The following is a 13,545-nucleotide window of genomic DNA, read 5'->3' as shown; positions in this document are numbered from 1 at the left end:
TTTTTCTTATGTTAACTTCAAACTGATGGTTTAGTAAGCTAATTGAAGCCTGGTTGTTGAATTAATGATTTTTAAATTGCACTTCTTTTCCATTTTTGGCCACTTAACATTCCTATTCTGCTGCTGCAATAGGCTGCCCCAGTTTTTAGCCAATAAGGCCTGACTGCCAGACACTTTCTTGCTTGGACAGCTTGCCTGCATGCCATGACAGCGTTGTCATGAGAATTTGGTATGTAGAACCTGGACACACCTCTCTCTCCACAGAACCACAAGCAATAGCTGCCAATCAACCAAAAGCCAAAATTGTACAACAGCCTGTTATCCCGAAAACAAACCTCCATTGCTTCAAAGAGCCATGAAACAGGATGACTAATTATTATGCATCATCAGATCTTCCTACTATAGCGATTATTCTGCAGATGTTGCTTACACCTCTATGTCATTCACTTTTTGCAAATGTGACATCTTTTTGTTGTTGTTCCAACTTTAAGCCCATTAAGCCCTGTAATGTGAATGTAGCCTCAGATAACCTTTAGGCTTGGAATGAAATGAGATGTCTACACAGTGAAGATGGATAGATCCAGGAAGCAGCACAAGTTTCTAGAGCTGACTCTTGTCCTGGTTTGACTATGGCGAAGTAAAGTGACACACACATCTAACGCACAATATCATGCTCAGACACAGTAGCACAGATGCCTTTCCTAATTTTCTACACGTACATACAATTCATACAGTGCACACATCATGTTCCTGCTCTTCCTGCCTCACTAATTCCAGGCGCAAATCAAATAAAGGACCGAGGAGGGCAGCCTGGAGAAGCCGGGAGTCTGAGAAAACATCCTGCAATTAAAATTATCTGCTTCCCAGTCTTTTTCTGCAAAATAGGATTTAGCTGGGAAACTTCAAGTGATACTGTGTTAGCTTTGCAGAGAGAGAGAGAGCATGTGCTGGTGCCATCACACATGTATATACACACGCACTGTCACCTCAACACCAGGACACAAACACACATGCACACACAGCTCTCACACCTATTATCCTCTTCCTCCAGGCTTATCTCGGTGCTGTGTCACTGCCCCTCCTGCCACTGTTTCAATTCCCACCCACCCAAGTTAAGCCTGGAGGAGACTGTGCTTCTGTGTGCATGTGTTTGTGTGTGTGTGCGAGAGAGTGTGTTGTAGCCTTTGTTTCTGCAAGAGAACTTGCAGCCACTCTCTTTTTTTGCAGGAAAAAATATTCTTGTCCCTTTAAACATCATTGCATGCATTGCATTTGTGCACAAAATGCTTGAATATGCCCACACCTGTGTGCACGGGATTGTGTGTGTATGTCTGAATATGTTCCAAGATACAAAGAGAGATAGATTAAGAGAACAATATCCAAATCCCCCTCTGCCCTTGGAACAGCAGGCGAAGAGGGCAGGGACCATGCCAGCTGTATATGCACTCATATGTGTATGTGTCTGCAGCCATGTTAAAGCATGCCCATGTTTGCACAAATGTGTGATGGGCAGAGTGTGTGTGTGTGTGTGTGTGTGTGTGTGTGAATGTGTGTGTGGAAGTTAATCTAAACACAGTGCAGCCAGGCGTGAAGTGGAGCAGTCTAGTCGATATGCTCCAGTATCATATTGTCATGCTGTGTTCCCACTTTGTATCCCCTCCTGTCAGTCTATAATAGTGCCGATGGCCGGCTTATCGTTTGAATTATGTCTCTCATATGATGGCAAAGTGCACAGCACAGTTTCATCTCTGTGGTCAGAGATGAGGCTCACAAACCACGGACATTATAGAATAACTCGAGTTTATAGACTACTGCAGGGATGGCATTTATTTGTAGGCTAACACAGACATTGACACTGCCATGTACCCTCAATAAAAAGCCTCTATAGGATTTTACCATTACATTTTGGATTATTGCAAAAATAAGTTTCATGGCAAACAAAAGTTTTGATACTCACACTTTTTGTTCAGCAAGATAATCTTCTAAAATGAACACCACTGCAATCATTTTTTTAAAGTATAATTGCCAGCGCCAGAAGTAAAAAGTCAACATTCGGTAATAAATGAACTACACTATGGTCGCATGAGTTCAACATCACCACCACAACGTGCCTGTAGAGACGTGTTTGGCGCGGTTCAGCGTGATGACGCTCTGCAGTCTCATTTAGCCACAAACAAAATGTGACCTTTTAACCTTGTGTTTATCACAGGCCTTATTTCAGGCATCTAATTAAAACTCACAAGGGAACTAGGAGTGCTAAAATGCTAACTAATTTTCAGGTTTTAGGAGTCATTACTGCAACACACACAAGGAAATTCACACCAATGCTCCAAAACTCAACTGTCAAAACTTTTCAGACATAAACAAAACACATGTTTAACACTATGGACTTTACTAGACTCTGTGTTATTCAAGTTTTATTTAGAAAACTAAAAAACAACAAAAAATGACTTTAAACACAATCACTCAACTCAAATGTTCCCCATCTGACGAAACTATTATTGCTGCTATAATTCCTCAATGTCTTGTCAACCCCACCCTCCAGCTTGAATTGTGCAGATTGTACGTCAGACTCTTGGGTCGGAGAAGAATGCCAAGTGACCTGGTGTGGCTCTGCAGCCTGCATTCATAAACACTGAACACTCGCAGTCAAACAAAGCTTTTTCAATTCTCTGCGTATGTAAGTCTTCTTCTTTTTAGCTTTATTATGACTTTTTTTTCCTCATGTCTCTTACCTCTTTTAAACTCTTTCTCTTCCCATTTTGAAAAGAATTTTCTCTAATGTTAGCAGCACAAACCTGCAAAATACTTTTGATATTTTACAAGGCCAGGTAATGATGAACCAAGTAACACAATCTTCAGCCTAATTTTATCATCTGCTTCCTCTGCATCCATAATGAATCTTCTTCTCCTCTACTTCTTCCACTCATACTTTTTTCAGCACTTTTCACCCTTCACTTCTCAAACTCAACTTTCACTTTCACACCCCTCCTCTCATCTTCTCCCTCCTGTTGAGTCGCAGTCTTGCTGTTGTTCATTTGTCCTCATTTCACTCGTTACACCGGTCTCTGTCGTCCACAGTGTTCTCACACTTTGCCGTTCTTTTCTGCAACACACATGAGAGCTGTCCTTCTAAATTATCTAATCGTGAGGGCAGAGAAAGGAAGGAGAGGAAACATTGAATTTGAAGCAGTCCCCCTTCCTTTCAGCATGGCAAGACTTGGAAACAAACCTTATAAGGTTATGTAAAACAAATGCATGGCAGGTGTACTTGCACAATCATGTAACATACTCATATCTATACGTGCACACAAAAACATGAAGGATCTAACACAGAAAAACTGGTGAGCGTTTGTATCAATGTAGCAGGTTTAATCTCTTCCATATGGGCATGGGGGCTAATGCATCTGCTAAGGCTATTAGCCGCTATGAGCCCTGTGGATACAGGCTGGACTAGACCTATTATCAGTTTGGCACTGACCGAAAATACCACCGAAGCCAATAACACAACAACAACAACAACAAACCACAGCTATCACTATCACAAAAACCCAACATCTCCTGTTGACCTCTATAGAGCTTGCACATTTGTGCCTTGTTGAAACAGGGTCAACTTGATGGACAGAAAACGAGGTGAGGCTGAGAAAAATAGCCCAAGGTACTGACTGCTACGGTAACAGTCGACCCACTTTGAAACCAAAATACTCCCAGGTGCACAATCACACACAGAAATGCAGAAAAAGGGATTAGCGCATGCACATATTCACATAAAGCGCATGTGCATGTTGGAAATAACCTGCCAGTTCCCAAACAAACACGCACAGTTCACACCTACTGCTCTGCATTCGACTCACCTGAGTTCGATGGCCTCCCCCATCTCGCCACAAGAACTCATGTCACACAGCAATGACAGCGGATGAGAGGAGATGCAGAGATGACAGGCTGAGAGCAAGAACTCCCTCAGACTGGCGGCCACAGCAACAACAGCACAAGAAGAAGATGAGGAGCGAGAGAGCATGTGATGATATTGTGCTCGGAGTGAGGGACAGAGAGGAGAGGGAGCGCAGAGCGGAGCGAGAAAGAACCACACCTCTTCTTAAGGGATTAACTTGGAAAAAGGAGCTCTGACACACTCGCAAAGACATGCACAGTGATGCACCCAAACACAATCAAACTGCCCACGACCCAGCATGGATGAGCATCTGGTACCCAGATACACACAAACAAATACTGCGTATGCACATACGCTTGCAGCTGCTCTAAAAATAAAGACAAATCAATGTTTGATGCACCAAATCCTGGGAGTGAGGATAGAAGGGAGTGGGAGGATAGAAAGAGAGAGTCACAGAGAGAAAGAGAAAAGGGGAGGGGTGAGGGAGCGAGTTATGGCTGGTGGTGACACAGTTTTCTTTGCTCTCCATCTGCTATGGGTGCACTGGTCAAGAGTGCAGTGGGGGAGAGGGCAAGAACTGGGGCTGGAGCCTGGGGAGAGGCGCTGGAGCTGGAACTGGGGAATAAGGCCAGGCCTGGACGACGGACTGGAATTCAGCCTGGTAGTATGTTTCCACCAGGATGTTATTGGACATGAGGGAGAGGGCTGCTTCCTGGTACTGGGTGCTAGAAGGCTGGCCACAGAAAAACAGCAGACGGTGTTCCCAACAGATGATTGAGAGGGGTGAAACCTTCAGACCACACCCAAATAGGCACCTGGTCGTAACAATGTTCCATGTTTTGAGAATGTATTGTTTCTGTTCCAGATTTCAAAGCTGGAAAACATCTGTAGGCCAAGCTTGAGAAACCTTGTACACCCGAACATTCAGAGAACTGTGCAATGTTGAGGTGAGAATAGGTCTAGAAGTTGCTGAATTGCTACTCATTTCAGACCTACAGTTACGGCTAATTTCCACCAGATCTGTGCTCGGTCAAGTTCCGATCTGCCACGGCAGACGGAGCGAATAGATTACACTCAAGTCTATAAGTTTACTGCCACTGGCTCCACTGTGTCGCAAACTCCATCCCAGCTCTGGCGGTCCGAACTCATGCTGATCAGATACGCAAGGATTCTATTTTTGCCGTTTGCCGGAGCACTTTGCATCAATTCAGCCAAATTAAGCACAGACAGCGACACAACATCAAAACATCCGGTTAATTTTCAGAATAATACACTCCGTGTTTACGTCCAATCGTATCTCACAACCACATAAACAAAACTTCACAATGAGCGAATCCAGGCCTGGAGTCAACAGGTCAGAGGGTTTCAGAGGTCACATCGGACACCATGGACGAGGAGAAGCTAATTATAGAGGTGGAAAACCACAAAATTATTTATGACACCACACATCCTTTTGGCGTGGAACACCATGTAAGGAGTTATGAGAGTGGATGGTGAATTACTAATTAGCTCCTGTACTGATTAATGCGTGTGATTCTGTAACTGCTGCAGAAACACCATGGTCTCGCCAATCCAGCTGATCTGGTAGTGCTGCACCCTGCTGCACTCAAACCACAACCAGTGAGAGTTGGCGGATGAGGGAGCATGGAGCAAAACCGCAGCTGAGCCGTTCTGCAACGCACATGCAAGCGGTGGAAATCCACAGTTACAGTAAATCTAGTTCAAAGTTTGGTCACAAGGCTTGAGAGTTTCAAGAGGTTTGTGGGTCACGCTGCAGATTTTACACTTTACTGTATATCAGATGTGGAGCAGTCAATGCACCACACTGCCTATTGTGCCATTGCAGGAATTAAACAGCCTCTTATATATAATGGGATATTTTACTCCAGGTGAGAACATTATATATATATATATATATATATATATATATATATATATATATATATATATATATATATATATATATATATATATATATATATATATATATATATATATATATGTTTTCTTAGTGCAGTGAGAGCAGCAAAGTAGCTGATGCTTAGGTAGGAGGTGGATCAAAGCTAAATCAGGACATAAGTGCTGTGCCTTGAGGGCTGGTGCAGGGAACTGGATAAAGGTAGAGATAAAGCTAGGACAAAAGACTAAAGCCATGTTCTTACAGACAACAGCACTGCCTGAAAAACACAGCCTCCTCATTTCTTTAAACAGGACCTTAGCATTTTACAGAAACACTGCAACTCACTGCAAAGTCATCCAGTGAGGTGGCTATGTTTAAGGACTTGCAACACTTGGTCAACGTTACGGACAGATCATGGATTTAATACTTAAAAAGTCAGAGATGCAGAGATGATTGAAGCATGAGACATGAAGCGTTTACATTATTAATATTTAACTGAAACCATGATCTGTCCTTCATGCTTCACTCTCGTCTCAATGCACTTTGTAGATCATATTTCATCATCTCAATGGTAACCAAAGCAACAGGTCCACACCCACACAGCTCCTTGCACAGGTCTTTTTTATGTCTGAATACCCAACAGGGCTCAAAGGAAAGGAGAGCGAGGGTTGGATTAGAGTTGGAACTGAAAGTAGAGTTAATTTGAAGGCCAAATACTTGAAGAGTGTTTTTCAATTTGTGGAGTAAAACTGTGGAAAGATGCACAAAAATATTATTTTACAGAGGTACGTGACTGAGGAAAGACTTTGAAGACAGTCATGTCTATGACACAGTATGACATCCATGTTGTAAGCACAACTTGAATTACTGTTTATAAACTGTATATTGCGTGTTTGGTTTAAGCACGAATATATGTATGCATATTATGTTTAATATATATGAATATGCATGTATGTGTAGGCTGTACAGGTAGATTGGTGGACGTGTGTGCGTATGTTTGTATATATGCAAGTTTGTGTGTGTAAATATTTAAGTGTATGTATAATGTTAGAGATGAAGTTCACGAATTAATTAACTGATTAGAAACAGAAAAAGTTTATACTTTCTCCTACTCCTTTTCCAACATGTAAGATGCAATTCCTTGTTGCCTATTGGGATCTATTCATTGAGTATTGGTTATTATCCATGTTTTATTGCCATTTTGTTTTAATTTTTATCTTCTGTTTTTTTGTTTATTACACGTTGGAAATATCCATCTATCTATCAAAGAGGGAACTTGTGACCGAAAGAGTGCAGAAGCTGAAGCAAGAAGGGAAGAAGGAGGACTTTCAGAGATCGAGGTGGACGACTGGTAATTGAGCTTGAAAAAGGGCGGTGGAGCGCTGTCTTTAGAGGTGAGCTGTTTGGGGACTGGGCTGACAACTGTAGACATGAAGGAGGGACTGACCTTGGGACTCTCTGAGGGTTTTGAAAATGACATGGTGAGGGTTAAAAGGGTTTTTTGGCTGCTGGGATTTGGGCAGAGTGGATTTAGAACAAATGAACTACACTTTGCAGCTTGTTCACACCTTGCACTAAAAAGCATTGCAGGTTATCTAACCCCATGGGTGTACAACTAAAGCTACTTTTTCATATGAATTTTCATACTGTCAGAGGTTTTCCTTTAACTGATGTAGCCCAAGAGATTTTCCATGTCAGAAGCGTTCTCACCTACTCGTAATACACAGTTTAGTGTTGGTGAGTGGTGCAGGACGCAGGGCATGACAGTTGTAGCCGGTTTATAATTTGGTTACAAACAATCAAGTCTTGCCATTCCTTGAATTTGACAGACAATTTTGGCATTGGCCCTTACCATCAGAAGTTTCTGAATCTCGTCATCTGTTTACTTGCTGATTGACACATGGTGATGCTCGGTCAGTGACCTTCCGCAAAGGAGTGTGACGCCAAAGGCCACCTTCTGCATCCACATGCAACATGCAGGGACATGTCCGATGATAACGCAGCAAATCGGTGGCATGCAATGCCGGTAATCATGTAATATGTGAACGTGCTTAGAGGGTGAGCAAGTGTAGAAGTGGACAACCAACTTTTTTGCAGGAGTCCGGAGTTCGGTTCCTCTGTGTGTGTTTGTGTGTGTGTTTTCTACATTTTGCCATGTACCTCTTTTGCCTACACCTAACCACCTGTGACTTTGGTGCCTAATCCTGACCATCCGTGACAGTCTGCGCTGTTGAGTGAACATGGGGACCATGCCGCGCGACCCACCACACATGCATTTGTTGACATCACTTTAGTGACGTCCTGGAGTGTTAACAGCCGATTCACAGGGAAACCTTAAACGTCATAGGTTGACACAGAAGGTAACTGATCGAGTGTCCCCATATGATGAGTTCGGAGTGAGAAATCGGACTTTACAAGGACTTTGTACCAGGGAGCTGGTAAAGCAAAGTCTGGTCCAAGTGACTCAGAAGTTGCATCCTCACACAGCTTGTCCGGGTAAGTTCAGGATTGCAGTGCATGTGTCAAAGAGGCTTGAGTAGAAGTATAAACGCACCTGGATCAAGACATTTCAGCCTGTGTTTCAGGCGAAAGGAGGGTTGTCAGTGGATACCAAGAGCTGTGGCTGAGCCAAGTGATACTGTAACTCAGTTTAGCGTTAATGCTATCTCTTTCGTCTCACACATTCCTAGCCTTCCACGATGCCACTTCATCCCCTAAGCTATTTACCCTGCAACACCCAGAGCCAGAGATCAACAATGGATGAGACTGAGAGGGATCAAAACGTCCTTGTTGTCCTTGTGGGTATTTGTAGCTGACTGGCAACATTCAACATCATCTGTCTTTATGCTTACTGTCAGTTGTTTCCATTTCACAGTGTGCTGACAGAGGTGACAGGAAATGTTGACAGGCCTAACATCATTGTGATTGTGATGTACTTAATTATCCCCGTGGGGAAACTTGCCTTAATGTTCACTGCAGGAGGCTTGCTCTGATAACAAGAAGTCATATGAATAAATATGTACATAACATTCACAAGCAACACTGAAGACTGCAACAGCTTATGCTGTGAAGTAACATGACATGTCAACAAAAACAGCCCTCCGTGGCTTAGCGTTGACGAAAGTCTTTGAGAAACAAGAAGAAACATTAAACACAAGAGGTTATAGGACTAAAAAAGATGACTCCCTATCACGATACCGTGACACACTCACTGCAATATTTTGAAACAGGTAAGTGATTTTCTGCTGTTGAAAGCAGCACAGCAACAGCGACTGTGACATTTACAAAAACAGATAAAACTCCACACAAATGTCACTGTGGTATTAATGTTGTCAGGCTATTGTTGTGTAAATCTGATGTCTGGACTCTGGGGTGTAATTTCCGGCAATTATTTTGTGCATCTAAATTAAATCTAATTTTCTGCTTTGGCAATAACGTGACTACAAAAACAGTTTCATTGTGTTGCAGTATGAGACATCTCCTCATGTCTCTCCTGTTAAAGGTGATACAAAACTTCTGTATTAACTTTAGGAGTGAATTTTGAGCTGCAAGTCATTTCTGTTATTCTCAATGTATTATATGGACCTTTAATCGGTGTGATTAACTTGTCCTCCTCCTCTTTTCTTTCACACTCCTCCGGGAGAGAGATGCACAGACAGAAAGAAGAGGAGGGTGAGAAAGAAAGGAGCCTAAAAATAAGCAATGAGACAGGAAGACAAAGCCACCGATGAAGACAAAGGGAAAGAATTTTAAACTATTCAGAGGAGGGTGCATTAAATGTTATCTCTATAGTGCTGAATAACTGTATGGCATCTGCATGCATATTCATCTGTATGAGTGTGTATATCCGTCTACTTCACAGACACTGGCATAAGCCTATTATAGCTGCCATGTAGTTATGAAACACGATGAGCTCACTGACTAGGTAGCAGACACACTTCCTGCTCGCAGTAAATAAGCCCTCTGGCACGTGTGTCAAGTGAGCTTTGCCACCAGTAAGAGCTGAAACAGAGAAACCTAATCATGCTGTCTGTCTGTCTGTGTGTGTGTGTGTGTGTGTGTGTGTGTGTGTGTGTGTGTGTGTGTGTGCGCAAACATGTTAAATCTGAGACTCTGTGGTTTTACAACCACCATGCCTCAGTGACTCCATAACAGCCTGTTATTTTAACCAACACTGTCTGAATCTAAATGAGGCTCCTTCTAATACACACACACACACACACACACACACACACACATATACAAAAACACATGCAACCACGATTAATGATCTGTGGGGTTACAAATACTCAATAATCTAACTGGTAAGCAATCTTCCAGTGCAGCACAGGCCAGCACAGCTTCGAGCACAGACCTGCATACAGTAACAGGCAATAACCTACTTACTGGAGCCTCACTGGAAACTGTGACAACAACAAAATAAATTATGTGTGATTACCAAGCAAGTTATTAATTTCGTGGAAGTTTATTAGGAGTTGATTTGTCTTAAAGTCACTGTTTTTCTTATTTCAGTATACAAATCAGGCAGATCTGACTTGAAATGAGCAAAGTTGAACTCGGGGAAAAAAGCATGAATCCTCAGAAAGTTCTGATCAAATAAAACAATAAATAAATAAATAAAGGTGATCAGTGGAGACTGTGCTCATATTTCCTTCCAGACACATCCAGTGTTATTGCTGCTTTTAAAATAAAGGTGAATTGAGGCTCTCATGGACTAAAACTCTAAACTTTATATTAAAGTTATCTGCATGTATGAGGTCCAATCTGAAGCTTTTTAAGTCTGTTTTCCAAATTAAATATAATTAAATTTAAGTAAAATATCACTAAAAAGTATTTGGAAAAAAATGAGAACACAGTAGAGGAGAACATATGACATTCACACGAGAAAGAAACAAAGTTGTGTTTTCATGTTTTCTTTTCTGTGACTATGCGCCAAATGGAGGAAATTAAAAACCAACCACTGTCAATGACATCATTTCCTTTTACATACCAAATGCTTCAGGCATGTACCCAAAACCTCAGTGGTCAGAGTGTGCGTGTGTGTGCATGTGTGTGTTCATGTGCGCAACTGGTCTCTAATTTAGCAATATTAACAGTTAAGAATGGTCATGTTGGGCAATGCACCAAGCTTTAAATGCAACATGTTTCTCCTCATAAAATGCTGAAGCGAATATGGTAGCAAATAGTTGCTTATTTGCACATCCAGCATTGACACCAATATTCATCTAGAGTCGTGTTTTCAAGTCCAATCCTCACTCTTCTTTTAGCTTTAAGTTGGTCTCTATGAACTCCTAAAGGGAAATATCTGGCTTTTGTTGTGGCTGATCTCATGCTCGATAGGCAGAGTAGCTACAGTGGGTTTATTGGAGCAGTAAATCAAACGGTAACGTATCGAGCTTTTAAACCAAAATACTTAAAGAGAAAGATGCTAAAACAAACTGTGGGAGGAGGGACCAAGTGACTGTTGTGCAAGTCAGAAGTAAGTCTAAAGTCTTTGCACTTAAGTCCTGAGTCAAGTCACTTTCCAATAAAAGTAATACCAATATTACTATTAATTAAAAATACTTTTTCAAATTAGGATTTATTTGTTTAAACCAGTTAGTTAAAAAGTTAAGCTTAGCATTCACTCACCGATAACTGTATGTTGACATTAGTTGTAATTTACTGTTATTTGTGCATTTTCAGCTGCTGAACAAAGTTAGTGGTTGTATTTTTGCCTGTAATTTACGACCTGCACATTTTGCAATTCATTTTTTGTTGACAACTCCATATTTTTGTACATAAACTAAATCTTTGGGCCTGAGTGAAGGTATCAAGTTTTAACAGTTTAGAGGTCATGAGTCATGGGTCACTGGTGCTAATGTCCAAGTATCAAGTTGAATTTAAAGTCATCAAATATATAACCTAACTCGAGTCCTGGCCATGTGACTTGAGTCCACGCCCTTGTGAAGCTGATGAGAGCTAAGGATTTGTCTACAAGCGCCATTTCAGGGGTGCATGTCGAAAAACACCATAATATAGCATGTCAAAAAACTGGCTAAAAAAGTCAACTTTTTTGACCCGAGAAATAGTCAAAAGTTGTTTTTACTGTACTCAATATGGCAGAGAATCAGGCCAGTAATCTCAAAATGAGCTTACTTGTCATGCTTCTTTAGGAGATTTCAGCCACTTCAGCTCCTCATTATGTATTAACGCTTCAGTGACTTCTGCCAAACCAAACACTAGCTATCCAATCATCGGCTGATAAGAGTCCACCAAAACTTTCTTTTTCATCCAGTCACGCTCTGTAAAACTGCACTTGGATGGTTGGGCTGTCCAATAGGGAGGCGTGACAGCCAAATCCACTGCCTTATCCTGACAGGTTGCTCATCGATTTGTGCTTCTTGTCAATACCACTCTCTTTCTCTTCTCTCTCTCTCTCTCTCTTTCCCCTAATCCATCTCTCCTCTCCTCAACAACTCTCCATCATCATACATCTCCATTATCTCAGTCTTATCTTTTCCTACAGACCGACGCAAAGCCTGTAGTTACAGACAAAGCCTCATTGAGCAACTATAAGATGATAGAGGAGTGTGTGAGCGTGTTTTCAAGTGGATTTGGACGAACACACACTAGATGCATGTCAGCTGATCCAGCTTGGCACTCGATAACATGATCAATAGCTTTAAGTCCTGTGTGTGCGCGTGAGTGCATGCGTGTGCGTTTGTTTATGGTTCAGGTTTTTTGGGCCGACTACGTCACAGCAGCTAGTTTCAAACCTCACATCCCAACTCAACACTTCTCTCCTGCCACCCAATCAACATGGCATCCAAACTCCGTCACGCTACGGTAGATGCGCATACACGCGAGGACCATGTGAAAACCTCACTGCTGCTCCATGGCAACGGAATCCCATGGCAACCAATGGTATGGGTTTTTTGTGGTCTGAGAGAGAGAGAGAGAAGGGAAGAGGAAAAGAGGAGGGGTGACAGATATTTGGGAGAAAAGCAGCAACTCTGGAAAAGAACGAAAATAGAAAGAGAGAGGCAGGCAAAGGAAGTAGCAGAGCAGCATGAACACACACACACGCACAGACACACATTTCTTTCACTGGAGAGAGATCAGAGATCAGATGAGCATGAGGAGAGAGAGACAGACAGTGACAACATTGTGGGTGAACGGAGACCTCCCCCTGCGCTGATCACAGCAAGGTCTTCCTGGTGAGGAGCAGGGAGGAGGAGGAGTGAGTCAAATGGAGGAAGATATAGGGCAAAGTAAATGTCATCCTCTCAATCATTCACGATTACACTTTAGATTACAGCGCGCAAATTACACTGCACGTAAATACTTGTGTGCAATAAAACACGTGCTGCTGGGTGTCTACGGGCAGTAAGAGGGAGAAGTAGAGGGAAAGCAGATTTAGGAGGGACTTTGAACTTACTTTGCTATTACAATGAAAAAGGGGTGAACAAGTGAGTTTTATTTTACAGTCCGCATGCCCTTTACTTACACTGTGATAATGGAGCTTTCTCCCGTTTATTGTCCTTATGACAGAGTACACACACAAAAAGTAACAGCCACCAGCTCCTAACCTAGCTCACACCCTGCAAATGAATTACAATTAAAAGGTGGAACAAATGACGGCTTTATTTGACAGTCTGCATGCCTTTTACTTAAGCTGTGATAGTGGAGCTTTCTTTTGCTGTTTGAAGTCCTAGTCCTTATTTTCATGTACACACACCAAAAAGTAGTGGCTATAACCTCCTGTACCATA

General features: G+C 42.1%; 1 protein-coding gene across 3 annotated transcripts in view; it reads right to left on the bottom strand.

Moving 5' to 3' along the window:
* Window positions 1–13,545, bottom strand: part of numbl (NUMB like endocytic adaptor protein) — a 77,082-nt gene that overhangs the window by 34,457 nt on the left and 29,080 nt on the right. Inside the window, exon 1 of one of the 3 annotated variants that reach the window (XM_042486647.2) lies at window positions 3,855–4,170. The exons of 1 other annotated variant lie outside the window; for it this stretch is intronic. In XM_042486647.2, coding sequence (XP_042342581.2) covers window positions 3,855–4,018 — 164 coding nt within the window. In that variant the 5' untranslated portion in view covers window positions 4,019–4,170. Of the gene's footprint in view, window positions 1–3,854; window positions 4,171–13,545 lie in introns of those variants that run through there. One more of the 3 variants, XM_088078605.1, reaches the window with a different exon arrangement.

Source organism: Plectropomus leopardus, chromosome 6 (genome assembly GCF_026936395.1).
Source record: "Plectropomus leopardus strain MGB_pleo_1.0 chromosome 6, ASM2693639v1, whole genome shotgun sequence".
Classification (NCBI taxonomy): domain Eukaryota; kingdom Metazoa; phylum Chordata; class Actinopteri; order Perciformes; family Serranidae; genus Plectropomus; species Plectropomus leopardus.
This window is presented reverse-complemented; position numbering and strand designations above follow the sequence as displayed.